The sequence below is a fragment of the Labrus mixtus genome, chromosome 9 (assembly GCF_963584025.1).
Source record: "Labrus mixtus chromosome 9, fLabMix1.1, whole genome shotgun sequence".
NCBI lineage: Eukaryota > Metazoa > Chordata > Actinopteri > Labriformes > Labridae > Labrus > Labrus mixtus.
The window spans coordinates 12858004-12880350 of NC_083620.1; the positions used below are offsets into that span (position 1 = coordinate 12858004).

A 22347-nucleotide genomic window follows, 5' to 3' on the forward strand; every position below is an offset into this window, starting at 1 on the left:
GCGTGGCCGTGGCGTGCGTTTGAACTTTTTGGAGCATTTTGGCAAGTTGCCAAAAAAGTAAATGCTTATCTCTCTGCCATCTAGTGTTCAATCATATTAAAATTTCTCATGCATGATACGGGACCCGCCCTGAACACATCCATGATTGACATTTTTTGATTAGTCACAGCGCCACCTGTTGACAACAGGAAGTTACTTCTTCTCAATTAGCATTAGCCATTGCTACACGGTAGCTCATTTTCCCCTCAAAATTGGTGTGGACCATGCTACCACCTTGGCCATACAACACTTACAAGCTCAAACGCCTACGTCCAACGCTCTCGCCGTACGGACGCGTCACTCGCCATCAAACAGGAAGTCGTTTTTTCACGGGCTTAACATAGTCGTACTGTCCCCAAATTTCATACATATAATCCTGGTAGTAAAGTCAAACATCTTAAACCGTTTAAGTGAGTGGGCGTGGCTTACTGGCTCAGTGGCGCCCCCTACAATATTTCAAATATTCAGCCCCCGCAGCACGTTGAACCTACAATTCTGAATTTTACTATGCATTTCCAACATGACAAAACCTACAAAAAAGCCTCTTCAACCCATGCCCAAAACTCAACAGGAAGTCCACAAATCACATCGCCATCAAACAGGAAGTGGCTGTAACTCTTATATACTTTGTCTGATCTTCTTGAAATGACATAGGTATGATCAGGGTTGGCCTCTGAACACAGTGACACAAAACAATAATAAAGTTTAACCATAGCGCCTCCTAATGCAAGGACTAAGTACTACATCATACATACTTTGTCGGATCTGCTTAAAATTTCCCAGGTATGATCAGGGTTGGCCTCTGAATACATTGACATAACAATAGTCAACTTTAACCATAGTGCCCCCTACTGCAAAGAATAAGTACTACATCCTATATACTTTGTCTGATCTGATTGAAATTTCACATGTATGATCAGGGTTCGCCTCTGAACACATTGACATAACAATAGTCAACTTCAACCATAGCGCCCCCTACTGCAAAGAGTAAGTACTACATCCTATATACAATGCTCAATTTTCTCCAAATTTCATAGCTATCATGACAGTGCCATCCTGAACTGCTCTACGTCAAAAAATTCTGTGATCTTCATTACGCTGCCTATTTCAGCATACCATAGTACGACTTTTACACAAATCGAACTGCACGGCCTGCTGCTTAGCCACGTTCCACTGCTGCTGCACTCCCGCGGTCGCAACACACCCCGACATGCACAGGGGTGCGAGGGCCCTTCATCCCCGCTTGCAGTTTTAATTTAATTTAATTTTTTGTTTTGTGACCAGATTCTACTTTAGTGTCTCTGACAGACACTGAAAATGTCATTATGCAATCATGTTTAGTTTACTGGAAAGGAAGCCAGGGGTCAGAATATCACAACATCATTGAAAATCTGAAATGTGTGTTTCTGGGAAACAGATAGATTGGATCAAACACAGGTACAGCAGGAAGGGCATTAACAGGGTCAAACTTGATAACTAGGCTGAACACACAAGCCAATCTGACAAGTAGACAGTGAGGGGGCGTGCAAGAAGACAGTGACTTCATGGGGTGAAGAGTGGAAGAAGGCTCATGATTTTGACAGAGGAGAAGAAGAGGAAGGCTAGAGGATGTCTGCTGCCAGTGTGTCGCACATGAACCATTCCATGGATGTATAGTTCCAGGGAATGGTTAGGAAAAAAAGGGGACATGCCCCATGGGAGCAGCCCAATGGCACAATGGATGGTTGATGTGGTGGCTCATGGTCTTACTGAACATCTCTTTCATCTACAGATATTGCTTTTGAACTCCAGGCAGAGCTGAGGAAGTGAGTATCAGTGAGGGCTCAACCAAAGGATATTTCTACGTGACCAGTCTATGTGTAGATCAGACAATGTATGCTCATTTGAGGACAGAGCAAATAACCAAGACGACAATCAAGGGCGATAGCATGGTGGAGCAGACATCCAGTATCATGTCGAGAGCAACGTCAAAGTTGATTAGGATGCTGTGTATAGGTCTGAAATGACATGACAGTTTCATGCAAGCAAGTATTCAAAATGCCCTACTTTTAACTCTGTGTTTTTTAAACTTTGACGTAACGTTTCTGTTTTGTTTAATCTCTCTAGTATCATATGTCATTTTTAGAAGAGCATACTGTCTGAACTGTAGGATAGTATTTGCAGCTGATTTTAAATCTGAAATTATTCAAAAGAGCACAGGTTTGCTTGAGAAGTGGGGCAGCTCAAAGTCATAAGAATGAGTGCATCTTGTTCTCTGTAACCACCCCTAACCACTGGTATCATTCATTTCTCAACACACAGCTGGACATCAACAGGAAAGTCTATATATTATACCATTTTAAGAGTCAATGAAAATGTACTATACAAGTTATTTTTATGGAGCAGGAAGATCGGTGGACAAACTGAGATAAGAGAAATCTTTAATCAACCCTGTTGAAGGCATCCAGTGCTTTTAAAGAGTGGTATCCATGTATCCCTTCAGTGAGCACACCTGCAAGCTTGAAACTTATATATGATTACAACATTTTTTTAAATCAGTAGAAGGAAATGTGAATAAAATAATCGATTCAATTTTTTCTTTTCATCTCTCTGATATGGCTGTTTGTATTGATGCATGAAGTCATCTTTAAAGTCTTATGTTTCTTTGTTTTGTTTAAAAAACTACTTTGGAGCAACCATCTTTCGAGCCTGTAGGCCTAACCATAAAACATGCATACAAACACTAAGAAATCTTCCTGGAAGCTGCAAAACATACTCTTAGCACCTCCAAGTGCACTCACTCTTATCTGATCCTGAGTCTGACATGCATCAAGACACTGGAAGGTCAGCACATTTATTGGCTAACAATCCTATAGGCCTACATTATATGTTGAGTTCAAAGTAATAAAAAGTTATGTATAAGATTTGAAGATGGAATTAAAAGATTTAACTCACATGTTCTGTATCTATGCCCTATGCATGAACACGTGGGTTTGTTTAAATTATATGCTTATAAATCATATGAAATATGAATGTTATCTCCTTTGTGATACATTTTTGCAGATGCGTGACTTGTGTCTCATTGCGGCACATCCATATATCCAGCTGGAGGCTTACTTGTTTGACTTATGGAGAATGTAAATGTATAGGAGCAAACACAGCTGAACACCACATTAATGAGGATTTGAAATAAATTAAAATTCACATCATATCAAATTGTTTTCCGATGAGCTTACTGTGCAGTACTCTGCATGTGCAACATCTATACTGTTCAGTATTGTGCTGTTTGTACACTTTTGCTTTATTTCCTCAACTCTGCACTTCTTGAGCAACACTCATTTCTTCAATACTTTACACCTTTTGAACTTAATGCTTTAATATGCCTATATTATTATGTAAGGGCTGCCAATCAGTAATACTTACCCTTCAATAGTTCAACACGATTAATCACATTTTTAATCGCTTGTTTGTAATTCCTTTATGTCATTTTTAAAAATAAAAATTGTTAGACTTTCATTTTGAACCTTTTGTCTTAACTTGACCGTATGTTTTGGCTTAATTTGGCAAGAAAAACCTTGCATAAAATATACATGGAAACAAACACAAGTGTGTAGTAATTTTCTATAATTTTACAATAATTAAAAAATATGGATATATATGCCGATATATTTCTGATTGTTTATTTAGCCTAGGCCAACTTCAAAGTCAAAGTCAAAGTCAACTTTATTGTCAATTTCAAAATATGCCAGACATACAGTGGAATCGAAATTGCGTTTGTCTCCATCCCACGGTGCAATACAACCAAAATAAGGTAAAATAAGATAAGGTAAAATAGATCAAATAAAATGAGGTAAAATAAGATAAATAATATTTACAGTAATAAATTCCAAATTGTGCAAAAGGTACAAAATGGTAAATAAAATAAAATAAAATGTAAAGAAAAAGTAAACTTGTGCAATATGTGCAATGTGCAGTAAACCGATTGTACTTTTGAAAAGTTAGCCTAGTTAGTGTAACCTTCATTCGTTTATAAATTCATTGATTTATTCATTTAATAATTGTCTATGACAGGGGTGGGCAACTGGCGGCCCCCATCAACCCTCATTGTGGCCCTCAGGTCAATTTTTACATATCAATGAATTGGAAACATGAAGAAAATGTGACAAAATCTGCCATGAAATCATGAAAACCAGAAATACGTCCATGATAATATTTGATCACTGGCATATGTTGAGTTAAATTTGAGACATAATTGATCATTGATAATTGATTTTTTTTATAATTGATTCATAATTGATCGTTTTTGTTTACTGCAATTTGGCCCTTTGGCAGTGAGAATTAAATGAGTGTGGCCCTTGCTGTGACCAAAGTTGCCCCAACCCTGCTCTATGATTTCCCACAGACAAAAGCTGGGAAACAGCGCCCTCCATTGTCGTCATGGAGACGTAAACCATTTAAGCATTTAGCATCGCCTAGCCCAGTTCATCCATTTTGTTTAGCTTAGCTTGCGCGGCTAACTTTACCTCCGACCTGTGCAGCAGAGATGGATGACGGTGACGAGCCGGGTTTAGTCTCTCTCTCTCACAACACTTCCTCAGGCTCAAAGTCCGGCGGGGACAAAATGTTTTCCCTAAAGAAGTGGAACGCTGTCGCTATGTGGAGCTGGGACGTCGAGTGTGACACTTGTGCCATCTGCCGGGTACAAGTCATGGGTGAGTCCGGGGAACAGACGGCGATAGTCGGCTAGCTTCGCTCAGATACCGGCTAATGTAGCTAACATGGCTAATAATACCATCACTGGCCTAAATCTCCTGCACGGTGCTTCTGTAACGTATTTTTTTTTTATTTGCAGACGCTTGCCTCCGATGTCAGGCGGAAAACAAACAAGAGGACTGTGTTGGTGAGAAGAAACAAGCCCAGTTTGACCAGTATATCACACATCATGTTTATCCTACAGGCTAACATTCATAAGCTTGTTAGTCGAAGCTGTCAAACACATTAACACCGTCACAGTCAGCTTATCACACTGGAAGGAGATGGAAATCATTTCAGCTCCATTATTTAGAGTCATAAATAACATGTCTCTTCTGTTTTAATGTGTAAAGGATTTCTGTAGAATAATGACACTTGTTTACATTTACATTTATTTGTTTACTGTGTTCATAAACAATTTCGTGTAGTTTAATTACAATAGAGTAAAAAATCCTGCTTATTTATCATGGCTGAAAACTATTAACAGAAAGTTTGACTGCATGAAAGCATGTCATAGGTGCCAATGATTGTGCTCGTAAGAAATAATTAAACACTGATACATTTTAACTATATAAAAAATAATCCAATCCATATTTATTTATGAAGCACATTTAAAAACAACAAAAAGTTGAACAAAGTGCTGTACAGTCACACTTAAAAAATAATAAAAACACACACCAATGCAGAAACAGTAGGACATGAAAAATAAAAAAGTGTTCATCATCCAAAACACTCAGGAAAAGGCAATATATCTAAAACTCCGCTGCTTATCTTCTCACACATTCCCGCACCCATGACCACATCACCCCCGTCCTTCATGACCTCCACTGGCTCCCCATCCTCCAGCGTATCTCCACTTCCAACTCCTCATCCTCACCTACAAAGCCCTCCATAGCCTGGCTCTCCCCTACCTGTCTGAGCTCCTCCACCGGCACACTCCCACCCGCACTCTCAGGTCTGCTGATGCAAACCATCAGTCCTGGGGGGACATGGCCTTCTCCATTGCCGCTCCCACCCTCTGAACCTCACTCCCAAAAATCATTAGAGTCACACTGACTTCCTTCAAGAAATCCCTAAAAACTCACCTCTTCAACATTGCCTACAACCATAACAATCTCAACTTTCAACTGTTTTTGTTGTTATTCCTTGTTAAGTGTCTTTGAGGAATTATTATTATTATTATTATTATTATTATTATTAAGACAAATAGGAAGGAAAAGGGGATAATAACCAACTCTCAAGCACAGCCAAAAAGCAAACTGAAAATGCTCGGTCGCCACTTAGCTTAAATCTATTCCTTTGGACATTCGGAAGCAATTGATCTGTTGAGAGGAAATAATCATAATTGAAACTATTTATACGTACTCTCATATTGCAGTAACCTTATCTCATCCCTGCAGGAATTAATTTGTTGTCTCTCACCGTGTTTCTTTATCTGCATCTTTTCTCAGTTGTTTGGGGAGAATGCAACCACTCCTTCCATAACTGCTGCATGTCCCTTTGGGTGAAGCAGAACAATCGCTGCCCCCTCTGCCAGCAGGACTGGGTGGTTCAGAGAATCGGCAAATAAACATCGACTCCAGGCTGTCTGATTCTCAGACCGCACCTGCATTCACCTAAAAGTGATGACGGACTGTACAGTGATCACTACAGTGTGCAGAGCAACTTGGCCATTGACAACAGTCCTCCTATTTATGATTGCATGTTCCAGTAGTCCCGGTTGTCAAAGGAGGACAATGGACTAAAAATGAAAGCAGTGCAGACCAGTTGTTACGGATAGTTTGAGGAGGCTGGAAGGGATCGAGAGTCTCAAAGAGAAGGATGAACTTTGTTTCAGTGTTTGGTCTCGTGAGCTTCACATAATTATCTGTGGTGCTGTTAAACACATATTGAATATGTGGCTGTCTTTTTAAAAATAAAGAAATGAGTATAGTGGCAAACAGGTTGTTTTTTCTTCTAGTAATTTGTGGAAATAATACTGTTCTGTCCTCTCCCATGAAAAACTTCCAAAGCTGCTTTGAATGGAATAAATTAGGATTGAAATTTGAATATATAAATATCTATAATATATATGTTAAAGTAGGCCATTTTACAGGGTGAGTTATTTTACTATTTTTTACTTCAGAAATCTCAGAAAACAAGACTTTACCTGGTTTAGAAAGCCACTTTCTGAAATGATCAAGTCCCGCCAGAATTGAAACAACATTTTTTTCAGTTCATATTGTTTGTCTTTCCTGGGTGTAAGTGTGATGGGTATGTTTCAGAATCTTTACAGGAGAGCTCAGTGTCCTCCAGAAAACTGCTGAGCACTGTTCTCTTGTCAGGGAATAGTGTAAGTGGTAAAGACTGATCGGGATAATTCACTTAGTCATGAGGCTAATGACTGGAAGGTCGCAGCTTCAAACTACTTCCTAACGTGGGGGAGGTGAACAAGAATCAGTCCCTTTGTCTGGTTTCTGTGACTCCAACATTAACTGGACATTAATGTCTATCACAGCATACAATAAGCTACCATCTATTTAAAATGATCCGGTCTTTGCATTCAAAGGAAAGTTTTGCCACTTTTTTGAGGATTTCAATTCAAAATTGTTGATAAATGTAACAAGGTGAAAAAATAAATGCACATTTGACAACTACTCATCCGAAACACTATCCAATGTGTCCATGTTCACAAAAAACGTCTGTTCATTAAATCATCTGCACTCATGTTTGGATTCCATTTCTGTTAGTTTTCAATGCAAGTGAAGACAGAGACTTAAAGTCCAACGTGAAATAGCCTGTAGATTTCTCGGCTACCAATTTTATCAAACGATGTGTGGAGCCTACATAACAGATTTCACAGCTGCACCTAAGTGAAAACTGAAAAAAAAAAACCTGTCTCAGTACCTGTAAGCAAGGTGATGTCACCAGATAATTTGTTTTTATCAAATGTTTGATAACTTTTCACATTGTGTCCTGATGACGGATCAAAAGATTAACCTACTTATCACTGCAGCTTTCATTGGTCTTTACAGTTAGCTGCTAATGAAACATAAATACTTCTGTTTGTTGACTCATCGGTAGCCACTCATTCAGAGATGATTACTCGTTATGTCAGAGAGGTTGATTTCAGTTAATGGTAACTGTAAGGCTGATGAGGTACTCTTTACCTTTAGAAGAATTGTTCTAAGTGAGGTTACCATCAACACTTCAAACTGCGGCATAAATGATACAACTTTGGTTCTTCAGTCACAGCTTTGCTTTTTACAATATAAATATATTGGGAGGAGGGTGCATTCAATGCCAACTGTGATGTTCAAGTGAATCAAGATGAAGTTTTAAAACAAATATGGCTCCAAATATAAAATATGTTGTGGTGAGCAGCCGTATACTAAGTAGAAAGGCTCAGAATTTTTTTAATTTTAGTTTGCAAAATTAAGAAATTCATACTGAACCTTTATCTCCCCTGTAATAAGCCTTACAATGTGAACACTTATCTGCATCCTGCACATACTTAGAACACACTCTCTCAGGTTCCTCTTATCTCACAACAGGCTACAATCAACCATACCTTGTTAAGGTCATGATCTGCCACCTCATCATGTAATGCTGGCTGCACAGTTACAGTACTGCACACAGGCACTTTGCGTCTCCTATAAATAGATGAGCCGAAAGCCTCTTAAGTTCAAACCACATAAGTTGCTTTCCCTTAGTCCTGTCTACGAATAAGCGTGCACAGACACTTGGTTATCCCTCAGAACGGAGGGACTTGTAATGCTCAGAGAGATGTGGAACAAAAGGTAGAAGATGTTCTGGATGCAGGTGCTGTAGGTGGTCAGTAGCAGATATGACTGCCCTAATGTTGGCTGTTTCACAGAATTCATCCAATGTGGATGACCTGATGAGACTGGACAACCTTGTGGCCAGCACAGCTTACCTGAATGCTCAGCATGTAGACAGCAATGAGCTGAGGAAGCTGAGACTCTCCATGACGTTGCCAAAACCAAAGAGGACCTCTGCTCTGCGAGTGGAAGTGGGACGGAAGTACGAATCTCTGTGTGAGCAACAGCCAATCGGAAGAAATTTGTTCCAGCAGTTCATCCGGGCCACTAACCCGCAGTATTTGGCCGCCATTGAGTTTCTGGAGGAGCTCAATAACTGGAGCTTTACTGAAGATGAAACCAGAGAGAAGGTCAAACAGAGCATCCTCGCTAAGTTCTGTCAACCAGAGTCGAAAAGTTTTCTCTCCTACCTCACAGGAGAGGCAGCTGAGAAACAAAAGAAGTTATCAGAGAAGAACTTCAATGAGGTGGTGATGGGCCAGATTAGAGAAGCCACAAGGGACTTTCTGAAGGGGAGACCTTTCTCAGAGTATCTGAAAAGCCCCTATTTTTACAGGTTCTTGCAGTGGAAGGAGCACGAGAAGCAGAAAATAAGTGACAAATATTTTTACGAGTTTCGGACTTTGGGAAGAGGAGGCTTTGGTGAGGTAGGTAATGTAAACTCAGCTTGTGATGGGAATTAAAATTTCAGATTTCTTAATGGACTTACAAGTCATTGTTCATCAGAAACTTTAAAATTTAAAACAACACACTTTCTCTGACATGAATGGAAGGGCTAAATTCAAGGGCACTCAAAGCTAAGTGTAATGCAAGGGTCTTGCTGCTATAGCCTCAGTTGAAACTCTCTATGAGATATTGGAGGCTCATGTTGAATCTTAAGCTCTGTGAAATGTACATACTGTAGATGACTATATGACTGACTTGTACATCTCTCTTTGAACTGCTAAATGAACCAGTAACTACCAGTACTGACAGAGGAAAAAGCATGTGTTTGACAGATTTAAACTCTAAAGTAACGTAGCTCTGTCTTGCAGGTGTGTGCAATGCAGGTGAAACACACAGGCCAGATGTATGCCTGCAAGAAGCTTGACAAGAGGCGCCTGAAGAAGAAAGGCGGCGAGAGGTTTGCTCTCCTGGAGAAGCACATCCTGGAGAAGGTCAACAGTCTCTTCATCGTTAACTTGGCCTACGCTTACGACAGCAAGAACCACCTGTGCCTGGTCATGGATCTCATGAATGGAGGAGACCTCAAGTTCCATATCTATGAGCTTGGGGAGTGGGGTATTCGCCTTGACCGTGTCATTTACTACTCAGCCCAAATAACCACTGGGATTCTCCACCTGCACGCGATGAACATCGTGTACAGGGATATGAAGCCCGAGAACGTGCTGCTTGATGCCAAAGGACAGTGTCGGCTGTCAGATCTCGGATTGGCTGTGGAGCTGCCAAAGAGCAAGACGATCTGCCAGAAGGTTAGTGTTGTGGCCGTGACCTTAGATTAGCCTACAATTCTCACTGTCAGACTTTTGTACGGCCTTGCACTCTGCAACGCCTCTTTGTGGTTTGTTCGACCTTACAAAATCTCCAGATATTTTTTGGTACACCTGATCGTACCTTAAGTTTTGGGAACAAAGCAACTTGGTTGTTACCCTCAAGAGACAAGATTTGCTCTGTATTTAATGCAACTACACCGTGCATAATGTTCATACACCATTAGACATTGGACAAAATTCTGGACCCGGTACAATTGCATTTTCTATGGGAGGCCCACCTCTACAAGTAGCTTACCAGGAATAGATAAGCTGGCTGAGCAAAAACCTGTGGGACCTAAATAAATCTTATTATAAGGTGCCTGACCCCCAGCCCCCTCCCCCCCCCCCCCCCCCCCCCGGTTGGATGCTGCACCAGCTAAGAGGTGAAAGGAAGCTGACCATGAGCATGTTAGCTTCAGCCGGTTAAGCAATGCTTACTAATACCAGATATGGCCCCGACATGTCTGTCCAATAGATGAGTCAGGAGATGTACAGCTGGCCTCCACTCACATGACAGGGGATACAAAGTGAACAATGATGTCTCATTTGTCAGATGACGGACCTGGTTGAGGGCAATAAATGCAGTATTAACAGTGTCTTATTGTGTAGACCAAATTTCTCCTTCTCTATTTTTGTCTTCATGTTTCATTATGTAATTTTGTTTGTAATGTGGATTGTTGGTCCAGTCTGTTCTAGATAACTGAAATTACGTAAAAATCAAAAACTGATTTATTTACCAGACTAGATGACTGTTTGGTCTTTGAGAAAAGAGAAGAGATGAAACGTTAATTTATTCATTTTTAACTCTCTTTCTTAGGAGGGTCATGAGTATTATGAAATTCACATTTCACATTTGTACAAATGATGCAACTCGTGCACCACAGGAGAGGGCTTATGTCTCTGTGAACTGCCCCTCACTCCTCTTACTGGCTCCCCCTTGTGTGTCAACAGGCTGGTACAACTGGTTACATGGCTCCTGAGATTCTGAGGCAGGAGAACTACCGCATGTCTGTGGACTGGTGGGCCCTCGGCTGCAGCATGTATGAGATGGTTGCCGCCCGTTTGCCTTTCAAAGACTTTAGAGAAAAGGTGCAGAAAGAGGAGGTGACTCGTCGCACACTTGATGATGAGTGCAAGTTTGAACAAAAACTCTTTGACGATACCACAAAGGATATCATCAGTCGCTTTCTTAAGAAGAAGGTGGCACATCGTCTGGGGTGCCGGTAAGCAAAACAGTTTTTTCCTCAAGTATGCTTATGTAAGATGGTACAAGTTGGTTTATATGTCTTGAAACTAGTCCTTCAGAACAATTGAATCCTCCTTGGCAACTTGTTCTGCAATCTAAGTATGGTACAGGACCAAGATTACAATACGGTATTGAATGAAACCAAACCAACCGCAGCGTTTCAGTACAATACGATATGGTACGTTACAGACCGGTACAGAGCGATACTGTGTGATGCAATACGTTTTGATGGGACATGATGCGATGCACGATGTGAGACAATGCAATACGATCAAAACAATAAGATACAAGATGTTGCGTCGTACCATACCCTTTCTAACAGGGCTCTTCATCTGAGGGACAATCTACCGCTGTTAAGTGTTCCTCTAAGGAAACTTGTTTGCTGACCTCTTCAAGACCTTTTAACGCTCACTGTAACACCAAATCATTTTTTCTTGCACATTTCCACTGCCCTTTGCGCTTAAACAGGTGTGTTTTAATTAATTCTGTGTGTTATTCAAAAGTAAATTGAATAAAGAAATACTCTTTTTTCAGATGTTGCGCAATAAATGTAAAAATGTTCTGTAAAAGAACACTCAAGAATATGCAGCTGAATATCAGCTGCTCTGCACCTTCAGCACTTGGCCTGTAGCCTTGTGCTCATGAAAAAAACACAGCCATGCTGACTATAGCATACAGTCTCATGTACATAGATAGATAGATAGATACTTTATTGATCCCGAGGGAAATTCAAATTCAAGGGAAATTCAGTGCCTCGTTTGTGATATTCCATGATCAGAATCTTACTCATGTTGAAGTTGAGTGGAGGTAATAATTGGAGATTGGATATATTGGATCTTCTTTTTTAGTCATCTGTTTATTAATAGATTTTGTGAAGTTGATGATGTAGTCAGTGAGCGCTTGTAAAACTGATTGCTGGACCTGCAGTTTAAGGTGATTCTTTTAAAGAAGAGCCTTGCATATGTTTTAGGAAAATAATATTTCCCTGTTAGTTTTTATGAGTTTAATGACCGCCAGTGTTGGGAAGTTGAAAACAATGTTTTCTCCCTTGAAAGAAACCATCATTCTAAATCTTTGTTTAATCATTGTATATCTGTTTGTTTCCATCTAGAAGTGGCGATGACCCACGAAACCATTCATTTTTCAAGAGCATCAATCTCCACCGTCTGGAGGCCGGGGTACTGGAAGCCCCATGGATGCCAAAACCCGACATCGTCTATGCCAAGGATGCACACAAGCTCAGGGAAACCTCTGATATCGAGGACATTTTGTTTGATTCCAAGGACATGAAATTCTTCAAGGAGTTCAACACGGGCGCCGTCGCCATCCAGTGGCAGAAGGAGATGATTGACACTGGAGTGTTTGACGAACTGAACAGCCAGGAACGAAATGGTCATGGTTATGAGAGCGACTGGAAATCAAGGATGTGCATCATTTTGTGAGCATTCACATTCCTAATTACTTCCAAATACTAAAACAAGTGCCTCAAGTAAGTCTTTTAAACTGCTGCTATCTTTTCCGTCATCTGAAAGTTTTGTGTGACCAAACAGGAATTATACGTGTCTATCTCTTAAAAAAACAACATCATATTGTTTTTGGTGCTACAGCAAAACTAAATGAGACATCTGCCTCAATGTTAAAATACATCTTGACTTTTATGTTTTCAGTCTCAAAATGGTAATGGATGGTAAAACATTGATAATGTTCTGCAACTGCTGCTATATACTTTTCCCTCTACTCCTGGTGAGATAGCACATTCATAGTTTCCATTACATCACTCAGCCATTTTGGCAGGCCATAGTGTTTACATGTGTTTGTAAGTAAGCTCCCCAATGGCTGCATGTCTTTAAACAGCAGCAGGATTATCTTCAATATTTGCACCAACGTGCCACATTGGTTAGATAGATTGAACTCTTTACAGTAATGCCATGAATGCCTTCTGCTTCTATGACCTCTGTGCTGCACACTGAATGTCTATCAGTGGCAGACTTTCACCACTAAGTGCCGCCAGACACCCATGAAGTGCATTGAGCCTCCTGCAGCGCTCTTCATCCTCCCCGTCGACTTGGCTGTGCAGCTCCTCTGGTATTTATAAGCACTGGATGACTCGTTCAGGTTTAACAAGGGGATGCAGGGAGACTGTTTGTCGTACACACATTGTTTTTCCACTAAATTAAAAAAAGTCACCCATTGAATTTTCAGCTTAAGCAATGCAAAACTAACCCCCCTTTTAACACCCCCCCCCCCATCACCCAGTGTTTACAAGCCAGTCTCAGAAAGACAAGTTGTCAACTTAAAACATGGCCACAAAAAACAACATCAATGTTTGTTATTGTACAATATCCATACTGTTGTGAATGGATTCTGTATAATTGATTATTCTTATACAGTAGTTGATGACAGTGATTAGAGATATTTGAACTCTACTTAAAGAAACAAAGGAGATTTAATTTATTTTCTTTTTCATTATGTTTTTTTGGTGAGGTAGAGAGGTCATGAGTAGGAGATAGAAGGTGGGTAACATGACCTCTTGTCAGACTCAAACCAGGAACTTTGCAAACACAAATCTAAAATCTGTAATACCAAATGTGTCTTATGTGTATTTGTCATTTTTAACCTTTGTTTTCCTCCAGCCTGCTATTCTTAAGTTATCCATATGTGTCATATTTTACTCAAATCTTACTGTACATACAAAGCTGGATTGTCAGTGCCAAAGATCATTTTAACATTCAGGGGGGTTTTGCTATGATGACTTAACATTATGTATAATGTGACAGTTTTGCACTGTAGGGATGTTTTTATATGGTTTGCTACTTAGCTCCAAGCAGACATGTATCCAAACATTCTGTTTACTCTGTTTTCACGTGATAAGGAGCACTTTTTGGTTGTTTTCTCAAGATCTCAACTTAGTTATTTCATTAACTCACTGGTTTTCTCACTGTAACAGATTATTTATCTTTTTTATCTTTTTAAAGATAGATGAGATTATTGTCTCCTGATAAAAGGATATTTTTCTGAGAGTCCAGATAACAAAAAGAGTGGCTGCTCACTGTGATAGGGCAGGCCACATCATACCATACTGCCATTGGCCACACTAATATGGTAAGCTTTTGCAACTCAAGATAAATAAGTCGAGATCCTCAAGAAAACAAGCACCAATTAGTGTTTTAGCTGTCCACAGGAGGCTTTAATTACTTGTTACCAAAATAGTGTAAATATAATGAATGGATGCATGTCCTCTTTAGGCGTCCATACTTTGTGATACTTTGTTGCCTCATTCAGATCTTTTCACAATGTGTTTTTGCTCTTTTCTATTAAACTTTAAAGCAATGCCTTGTGCTTCACTGCTGTGGTGATAATTTTTAACAAATAAGTCATCATGGTGATGACATTCAAAGTTAAAGCATAGCAGTGATGCAGTTACTTTGATTATCCTCTTGTTGCTCATCTCTCCGCAGATGTATCATCCATCAAAATATATCCAAACAGCGTGAGTAGGAAGGAGCTTGACTCTTTAACTGTGCTGTAACCGCACTACATTTATTGCTACTGCATTATGTAACCTCAATATTTGATTCAGAGTGTATCATCCTTCACTTGGTGTCTCACTCCAAAACCTCAAACACTTTTAGGTAATGAGGGACACATAAACATGTGTTGTGCTAATTCCTGTGAGAGGCCAACCTTACAGGGCTGAGAAGTGGTTCCGTTCACGCTTGACTATCATGAGATTAGAGGCTAGTTCAGACGGAAATCCAAGACGCAACTCGATCATCGTCGGCTGTGAAGGCAGAGTGGGGAGTCCACTGTGGATGACGTGACGACAAGACAAGGTCTCCAAGAACATGTTTTTACCAGGCGCCTACAAGCCTCTGCCAGGGTCTAGTTCCCCCATGGCCCAACGCTTCAACTTCTGTCCTCTGATACACACACTGCAGCCACTCAGCAACCAAACACGCATACACAAACAGACTGCAAAAATCACTGCACATTTGCACTTTTGCATGCGGACATACAGATATGCATGCATTTAGAAGAAGTGTAGATTTGTGTTTTTATTATGTGAGTGAAGACAAGCTCCAGACACTTTAAAGAAGTTTGTTTCATGCACACACACACATACACACACACACAATCTTATTACTGCTGTAGAAGTATGGGGGTTTTAGAGATCAAAGCAGGCTAGGGTGTAATTTGGTATCTGCGTTTGTTACATGCCCATGCTCTGGATTCACATCAAAGACATGTGCCACACTTCAGCTCTGCCCCGGCATCCTCAGGACGGTACCACACCAGCGATATCCCAGCTTTTTCACTTCTTTGGCTGTGTGTGCCTGCATTTATCTGTGTGTGCATAGATGTGTGTCTGCATTTGTTTCCATGGATCTAAACATTACAAAAATGCTGATTTGTGTCAATGTAAGCCTTTGTGTGTGCACAAAGGTGTGTCTGCAGAAGTGTGTGTGAGTGTTTAGGATAGGTGAGAGAGTGGTTAAACAGTGGAGACAGAGAGGCCATTGTCTACTGAGAGAAAGTGAGAGCAGCCATGTGGGAGAGAGATTGAAGGAGGACGAGGACCGTTGCACATTATATTATATACTTAGAGGCTTTTATTTTGAAGTGCCAAAATCTGTTATAATGTTTGATTTTTTTTTCCCTGGACATCTTTCATCCCATTTTAACTAATAAAATAGCTCATTCAAATTATGTTTCAGTTTAGGATCCGACTGTCATCATACCGAGCTGCCAGAGTGATCGCACTACTCCTGGGGAAGTGTGTGTTTTTTGGGTAACGTTCAAATTTCTAAGGTTCATTGCTTGAATTCTTAACATTTCCACAAATAAGTAAATTCCTGTCGGGCGGTCCAACAGAAACAGAGCGTGTGTGTGCATGATGTTCCTCCCCACTGAGGTCCAATGGGCAGTTTCCATGGCACCCAGACCTCAGACCCCTTCCACTGCCAGTGAGTATATATCATTTGGATGTTGATGACTTGATTAAATGCAGATTTGCAGAGGAATCTACAATATGAACAACATCAACTAAGATGTTTCCTTCAGTTTATGATCTTTTTGGCTTTACAGAAAGAACATGATTTAAAATTATGCTTCAAGACTTTAAATGTCATAACAAGTTAATCTCTCATGATGTGTATTTCTACATAAAGTTTAATTGAACCAAAGACTGATTGTTATTTTAAAGTCATAGTCATTCATACGATGGCCTATACTTTCTTTTGTAACAATTCATTAACTGATTTTTTGTCAACTATCTTTTCATAAGTTTAAAATCAATTGTGTATTTCATTCACATAATGTGTTGAGTACTTTCTACTGATTTTTGAGACTGCAGTATATAGACAAAAGGCCTATAAGCTTGTCCTTTTCCAGACGTCTGAATGGATGCAATTCAATCCGTTCATTAGTCTGGAACTACACCAAAGTGCAATCTCTCCCATTAATGTTCAGAGTTTACCCATTTCCAAGATCAGCTCAATGCCACATCACTCCGGTCACCTGTCACCAGGAATAAAGTTCTTTTCCCTTGGTAGACAGTCCCAAGGAAACAGCTTAAAGTTCAAAAAGTTACAGCATCCTGAAACCCGAGTTGGCTGCAGTGTAAAGCTTTCTGATGTTTCTCAGCCCTCAACTGCAGGCTGATTGAAGATCAGCACATCAAACGAAGGCAGAGGGATATGATGATACAGAATACTATCAGGGAAACACTTTACAGCCCCTCATCCTGAACTATGGAGGAAAGTTGTGGTGCATGTGTTAATGTACTTTGATTACAGTACAACATGCTGCCTCAGGGTCACTGACCGAACGGGTTTCACCATCTGGGTTTGTTTGTGTGTGTGTGTGGGTGTGTATGTGTGTGTATTCAGTAAATGAGTGAAGTGCGCAGCAGCAGGTATAATAGCGATCTTTTCCACAGCGTTGGCTGTCTGTGACACAAAAACAGAAATCTAAGCTGTAAGGAGGTATTGGTTTCTAAGAGTGTATCCAGTTTGATTTAATTAGCTGGTACTTATTGCATTCTTTGTTAGCGGTGTAATATGACTGACAGTTGGCGTGGCAGGACGTCTGGCTAGAATCCAAGACCATCTCTGCTGTTAGTGTGTATGATCTGAGAGTCTGAAACCTGCCTATGCTAGTCTGTCGCTGCATTTCATACTCTCAATATCACTGTCTGTGTGAAGTTGTGGGACTTAATTTGCTCCTATCCCTCCATCCCTGGACATCTGGGGTGTGTTGATGCACAGATGCTAATGGATAATACACTTTAAGATGTGTCTGAACCTGCTGTTTTTTTGTTGAGAGACAAGGGTCAGGTGTCTTCAACACTGAAAGAGACAACCTAACTACTCTTTATACAATGTCCAATACGTACTATTTCCTCACAGGTACCCCTCGCTCCATGACTCAATTTGTCCCTGCAGAGCAAAGAGGAAGAGGTGTATTTATGGAAAACATTAAGACTCATCCAAGGATGCAACTTGTTCCCTTGTTTAATTGATTATAATTAGAAAAGTCAGTTTAGCGTCTGGCGTCAAAGCCTGGCTTCTCTGCTGTTTTGAGATGATGTAACGTTTCTGGGTTTCTGAATTGTCCCAGGTGAATGAGAAGGAGCTGCTTCAGATGGAAGAGTTTAGGTACAGTATTTCCGTGGATAGTTGGGTTAGACGTTTGTGAGACTGACTTTCAGTTTGGTAAATCGGTTGAAAAAAATGGTGAGGCACAAATGTAAACATTTCTTTTCGCCCTAGATATGAAGAATATCTTAAAATAGCTATTAGATATTTTGTTTTATGGGTGATGAGTTGATTTTTGTCTTGCACAGTTAACACAGAGAACACTGCATCATCTGCATAACACGATTCTTCTGATATGTAACCTTTTTAAAATGTGCTGAAATTGTAGAGCTGCATAGTGATCAGATAGGTGTTGTTGCTCTTTAGTGTAAGTATGGCACCAGTTGATGCAAGACACTTAAAATCAACCAATCATTGAATACATTTTTTTTTATTTGCAATAACTAAAGGGGACACACAATCACCAAAAATGTCAGATAACAAAACATGTCTACATATATTTTTATTTCGACTCTCTCAAGATGTCTCAAGCATTGATTGCGCAAATTAAGAAAGTATCTATCTAAAGTTAAGAAATCAAGGGCAACAAACAGAAAAGCGTGGCTTTTGAAAAAAGCAAAGCACTGCAGATGCTTCCCGGTACCAAAACCCAACTGTTCTTCCCACTAGAGGAAGAGGAATATGGAGGTATATATATGAAACAGATTAACATAGCCTATTAAAGCTCATCTCAAAACATTGGCTGCTGGTGATATATTTCAGCTTAGCAAACATCTGTGAAAGGATTTTCCTTTCATGTTCCCTCTAAATGTTGTTACGTCATTATTTTGTTCCAAAGGCCAAAACCAAAAATAAACCTTTCTTATAGTTCAATATTGTGTGCTTTATAGCAAAAAGGGATTGATAATGTCAATTCCAAGATGGAAAATAGAGTTTATAGACAGTAGGTGAACAGTGCGTCCTCCTCTGAGGTACTACATCTTGTTTTGACAGGCAGTACTAATTTAAGGCTCTTTCTTGCTGCAGGCCATCTCTTGGCATTTAAAACTCAACTGAGCTCAAGTTGCCTGACCAGTAAACTGACGGCCATAACTTCAGTTGCGAATACTTCCGCGGCACATATCTAAAAACTCCACACTGTAACCTTATCACCCTTATTTTTATCTGCAGTGAATGACGTTTTATACTCACATGTAACGCATGATGGATTAATGGGCCTGATCTTGTGATCATCATGAGGATGTGGTCTCCCACTCACTAATGCAAGAATACCAGCATGAATACACACACACACACACACACACACTGCCCCCAGATGTTTCTTGACATGGTCTGCTGTGGCTCCGGTACATTTGTTTATCCCTGCATGCAGAATTAACTCTGCATGCTCTGCACAACAGAGCTCTGCACACTTTTCCACTGTAACTCTTTTCCACTCACACATCCATAAGTCTTCAAACCCACCACAGACACAATAGAAAATGTTCATTAGTGCTCCTAAAATGATAGGGTTCAGTTTTTTTCTCTCTTGTACATCACCAGCAAACCAACACATATTCCTGCATTTTCAGAGGTGCAAAGCCTGTGTCCTAAATGTGCCTTCCAACTGAGCGCTCACTAATTCTGCTGTGAAAGGAATATTTATTTTAATTTAAATGAATCTTCATGAAATTATGATGGTTCTTCCAACCGCCTTTAATCAAACACCTGCACACTCTCATAGGCGTTTTCAATAACTATGGCTAATTAAACCTCCAGACAGGAAGCTGGATGCTGCTGTGCTTGGATTTACCTGATGTCAGTACACTCTGGGTTTGAAAAAGAATGATAACAGGGGCTGTATCCAAAACCACCGACTATACTACTAGTACGTACTGATTTGGCCAAAATGGAGTATGCAGTATGCAGTTTGAGAACTAATGCAAGTCTGCTGTGTGCCAAAAATATTCGGATGTCATACTGATTCGGAAAAAATGTACAGTATGCATCAGACCAGTGTTCCTCTAGTACTGTTTCCCACAATTTAAAGGGCAAGGTCAGAGATTCGTTTTCGGACGGCAATGGCCATCGTAACAGGGGAAATAATGCCAATCAGACCAAACAGAACCACACAAAGATACAACCAATAATGTCTTTTGATTCTAAAAACCATTCAAATCAAATGAAACCAGCTTTTTTTCAGACTGTAAGTGGATGCTGAACTGTAGCAGCTTTTACCGTCAGCTGGGCTGTTGTTTGCAAACTGCAAAATAACCACCGACTAAGTCATACTACATACTCCAGGTGATCAGGAAGCATGAGTGGGAACACCTGTGTGGGTGAACAATTGTTGTGAAGGCAAGGGGTTTGATCCTTTAGTAAGAGTATGAATACCACTATCTAAAAATACTCTTTTACACATTTTTAACATGTCCCTTCAATGTGTTTGCAAGTATTTACAAGTATTAAAAATAAAAGTACTTGTTATGCACAATGACTTCCTTTACAGAGTAACTATAGAAATGAATATATTTCTTTCTATGTCCTTACATGCAGTGCTGTGTCATACAGTAGCACATCATGTACTTTGATAGATACCATCACTAATGAGTCAAGGAAATGTCTGGAATTTAACCAATCATAAAGATCAGATTTTCAAGGAAAATTTTGGTTTTAAATACATTTTGGATTTAAAATTAAAAAACAAATAAAAAAACCTCTATACACTAACGCTCGTATTACAGACTAACCATGTGTTCATTTGTATCTTAGTCTTCTGTCTGTAACTGCATACACAGTTCCAGATCTGCACCACCAATAGTATACACTCATCAAGTAAAAGCTCATGTTCTGGCAATATGGCATGTTACCATTACAATGTGGTCTATGAGAAGATGACTTCTTGTACCTCTTCAGATAGTTAAAACATGAACAATAACAACCCACCTTGCTTTTCCATCAAAGTGTCTCCTGCTTGAAATCCTGCAGCCACTTCAAGCCTTCTACAGGTGACCGTTCTGCAAACAGCTGCTTTGGGTCACATGCTTTGTCAGATTGTTAACACATAATGAGCCGACACACTGTTGTAAACATCAAAGTGTCTCTTTTCTTTTCCATGTTGGATGCAGCGTCCTCTTAGTTGCTTTGAACAGGAACTGTTATTACCTTTGAGGAGAGGACATGAAGAATTTCTTGGAAGATGGTGTATAGACAGAATACACGTACAAATAGCACAATACACTTCTGCACAATACACTTCTGCACTTACATATAACACACACACGAACACACACACACACACACACACACACACACACACACACATATTTTTATACACAGCCCATTGCATGTTTGAAAGACCCCTTTGATGGTGCGGCCCTCACTCTTCATTTGCTGTTTGCGTTGGCATTGGCAGAGTTCTCCCGAGGTCCTCTGGCCTCTGTGCGCGCACGCGCACACACACACACACACACACACACACACACACACACACACACAGCCCTGAAAGCCTTGTGGAGCCTGCAGGGAGTCAAACTGCTCTCACCTGTTGTCTCTGGCAGCCTAAGAGGGGACGATTAGCACCCAGCACTGACAATATGCTCTTTGTTCCCCTCCTTCTCTCACTCTCCCTCTCGGCCATCTCACACTCGCAGTCTGTCGCTTTTGACATCGCTCATTTCTCCTTCTGCCAGGCCGTATTTCCACCTCTGTTTTTTTCCTTCTCAATGTCTGTGTCCATCTTGCACACTTACTATTTCTGTCCCCCTCCCTCTCTTTCTCTCCCCGTTTTCATCCGTCTCTAATGCCCTTGTGGCCATGAGAGCACTGCGTGGAAAACAGTTGAGCACTTTATCGCAGATCATTGAGGTAATCCTTTGTAAATATGCTTCATGAGGGCGTTCATGTGCTTCAGAGGTGTGGCCATTGGACCAATCACAACGAGGGAGGCCAGATCACTCATTGTACTTAACACTGATATCAAGACTAAAAGGTTAAATGTTTCAAATATAAGCATCAATGTACAGTATGAATGAAGCTATGGAGAAATGTGCGGTCGGTGGCATATGCTCCACTCTGAATGTATTAGCATGTATTAGTGAGGCCCGCTCTTCCCTGACTGGCATCTGTGGTAGAGAGTGTGTAACAGAGAGGTGTGTGTCCCTTACAGAGGCCGTAAGCTGCACTGGTTTGACATTTCCACAGTCTGGGTCACACAGCTGTATGATGGTGGACAGCATTGAGTGGCAGGGTGAGTTGCAGAGAGGAAAGGCATGTCTTTACGCCCGGTATCAGCAACACTTTAAATGGAAAACAACATTCTTAAGAGTTGGTTTTACATTTCTTCAGCTCGTGTATAAGAGAGGAAAATTAACTTTACACTTTAGTTAAAGGTATCAGACGTA

The 22347-nt window shown here is 40.3% G+C and overlaps 2 protein-coding genes across 2 annotated transcripts; both read left to right on the top strand.

The window, feature by feature from the left end:
• Positions 1 to 4483: 4483 nt before the first annotated feature.
• rnf7 (ring finger protein 7) lies at positions 4484 to 6710 on the top strand. Its single transcript, XM_061046325.1, has 3 exons — positions 4484 to 4730; positions 4871 to 4918; positions 6222 to 6710. The coding sequence occupies exons 1-3, from the start codon at positions 4562 to 4564 to the stop codon at positions 6338 to 6340; spliced, it is 336 nt and encodes a 111-aa protein (XP_060902308.1). The 5' UTR covers positions 4484 to 4561; the 3' UTR covers positions 6341 to 6710.
• A 1794-nt stretch (positions 6711 to 8504) lies between these two features.
• On the top strand, positions 8505 to 15496 carry grk7b (G protein-coupled receptor kinase 7b). Its single transcript, XM_061046326.1, has 4 exons — positions 8505 to 9238; positions 9626 to 10063; positions 11075 to 11346; positions 12481 to 15496. The coding sequence occupies exons 1-4, from the start codon at positions 8597 to 8599 to the stop codon at positions 12809 to 12811; spliced, it is 1683 nt and encodes a 560-aa protein (XP_060902309.1). The 5' UTR covers positions 8505 to 8596; the 3' UTR covers positions 12812 to 15496.
• The last annotated feature ends 6851 nt before the right edge of the window (positions 15497 to 22347 follow it).